Here is a 2,388-nt window from a genome sequence, read left to right as displayed (position 1 = left end):
TCTTGACGGTGGTAGCTGGAAGTTGTTAATGTTATGAAGATTTAGCTCTTTTCCTTTAATAGCTTGGAAGTCATATTAAGAAGCCAGTCTTTAAGGCACAGCGTCTCAGTTCCTCAAACATTTGGATAAATCTGATTTACAATTGAGAGTGAGAATCTTATTTTTGCTCCCTTGTTAATAGACACCGTAACAATGCCTAACAACACAATCACATGCTATTTCTTTGCCCGTATACAAAATGCACGCGTGGGGGGTCAGAATTCAGATTGCACAGGTAACTACAAAACTGGCATTTTCTAACTCTGACTTCTTGTTTTCCAATCTAAATAATACTTTTAGTGCAGGGGAGTTCTATATGTAATTATATAGATTGCAATAGTACAGCCAGGAATCAGGACCCCATTGAGCTGGCATTATACAAACATACAAAGGATGGCCGTCTTGAAATCCATGGGGGGACTTTCAACCTCTCCCAGTGCTACCACTCTTTATACATGACTCAGTGACAGAACGTGGTGGCTTTGTACAGAGAGTGTTTTTATGGCTCTGAAGCTACCTTATTCAGAAAATCTCACACTAATCTGTTAGTCATCTTGAATGAAATTGCTTCATTTGCCAGTGCAAGCGATCAGCCTTTTGAGATTTGTACCCACTAACTTTAGGCTTTTTCCTAACACTGCTGAGAAAAAGACAAATATGATGGCACAGTGTTTGCTATGGAAACACAGTGCTGTATCATAACCATAATTGCTCTGAGGTCACAGAACTTCCATCAGAGATGACACGAGAACACGCCTGTTAGAGAGCTGCCATACAATTGTTTTCAGGAAGCAGCTTCCTCAAAGAGGAGCAAATGAAGGTTGAGAGGAAGGTGAGCTCTGAACTAGCTGATGAAAACCATCATTCTAAAATAACAGCAGCTTTAAGTTTAGAATTTGTTACACAGGTAGAAGTTGATGCAACTGGAGTCAGTGTAATGTGAAGGACACGTCACCCAGTGATACCACGTGGCCATTCCTGGGCAAGAGTGATCCTGACATGACATTTATTAGCAGTAGATAATGCATCTGTATTACCTCTTTCTCCTAGAAAGGAAATTGGGGTAGCAGCTGCTATGTAGCAGGAGAGTTTAAGCGTGCATGTTTTGAGGGACTGTTTGCATTTATAATGAAAAAAATAATGGTTAGCAGTACTGGAGATTTAGAGCCAAGCACCGTTGGGAGGAGGAAGACTTAAAAGGAGAAAGGTGGCCATGGGGCTAGGATTATTTGAAATCACCAGATCTGGAGTTTTAGTCTCTTTGTACCTCATTAAATACACAAACTTTTTCAGCACTGATTATGAAAAGCATGTAAGTAAATAGAGCCAGATAGCTTGGCTAAGGACAGATGAATAGTGCCTTAATCTTCAACAAATATGTCCAAGTTCTTTAATGTCCATAACACACTAAGCTCCTGATCTCAGTAGCTCTGGATGTAGATTTGGACAGGATTAGCGCAGATCAGAAATATCCTTAATTTTTCATGTTTTGTTAAGGAAAAAAGCAAAGGACAAACAGAACAAAATTCATATTGACATTAGGAGCTGACAGTCCAAAGGGCTGAATCAGCTCTGTGGTTCCAGGGCAAGCCAGTGCCACCTGATAGGGTCGATCGGTCATCAGGTCAGTCTGTGTACAGTGAAACCCATTTCAACTATATAAAGGACGTCAGACTCATTTTAGTACCTGCTCCGCGAAATCCTCCACAGAGATACAGCTTCCCTTCCACGGAGCCTGCACTGGTAGAATTTGTTCGCAAGGAGAGGAGGGGAGAAGGCATAGGAGGTCCATCCCTCCAGAAGTCTCCATCAGGGTTATAAATCTCCACTGCATCAAGACATTTCCGTGTCTGTCCCCTGTCGCGACCAAGGCACCCAATTCCTCCTGCAAAAGATTCGTAGGTCAAATGTAGCAGTCCCAGGTTCTGCTGAAAAATACCCTGCTGGCTGTGTGTCCTCATCTCCCTCCCTTTCTTTTCCCTTTTGCAGCTCCAGAAATTTTTTAGACAGTAAACTCAAAGCAGAGGCTACTGCACATTATCTACAGCTGTTGAAGCAAGATCCTTTCTGAAGTCTTGTATCAAAGGAAGGACAAGCAGCATGTCTTCAAAATGCAAAGGTATTTTGTCTTGTTTTCTGCCTATATAGTAGAAATTGTCATAATCACTTGTTCTGTGTGCTGGATAAATTGCTTTATTATTAAGTTGCAATGGATCGAAAGTTACTCTCCAATTACTGTTGGTGGATTTGAACCTCACACTTGTTAATCAATGGCTGGTTGGATTTTTTTGGTGTCTTTTCCAATAAAAGAAAAATATTATACCCATTTCTTAAGCAAAATCAACTTCC

The 2,388-nt window shown here is 41.0% G+C and overlaps 1 protein-coding gene across 1 annotated transcript in view; it reads right to left on the bottom strand.

Moving 5' to 3' along the window:
- KBTBD12 (kelch repeat and BTB domain containing 12) overlaps positions 1 to 2,388 on the bottom strand; it is a 29,602-nt gene that overhangs the window by 9,919 nt on the left and 17,295 nt on the right. The window contains exon 4 of the mRNA XM_009639312.1: positions 1,727 to 1,924. Within this exon, the coding sequence (XP_009637607.1) occupies positions 1,727 to 1,924 (198 nt within the window). The remainder of the gene's footprint in view (positions 1 to 1,726; positions 1,925 to 2,388) is intronic.

The sequence above is a fragment of the Egretta garzetta genome, unplaced genomic scaffold (genome assembly GCF_000687185.1).
Source record: "Egretta garzetta isolate BGI_Z169 unplaced genomic scaffold, ASM68718v1 scaffold215, whole genome shotgun sequence".
In the NCBI taxonomy this organism is placed as follows: domain Eukaryota; kingdom Metazoa; phylum Chordata; class Aves; order Pelecaniformes; family Ardeidae; genus Egretta; species Egretta garzetta.
This window is presented reverse-complemented; position numbering and strand designations above follow the sequence as displayed.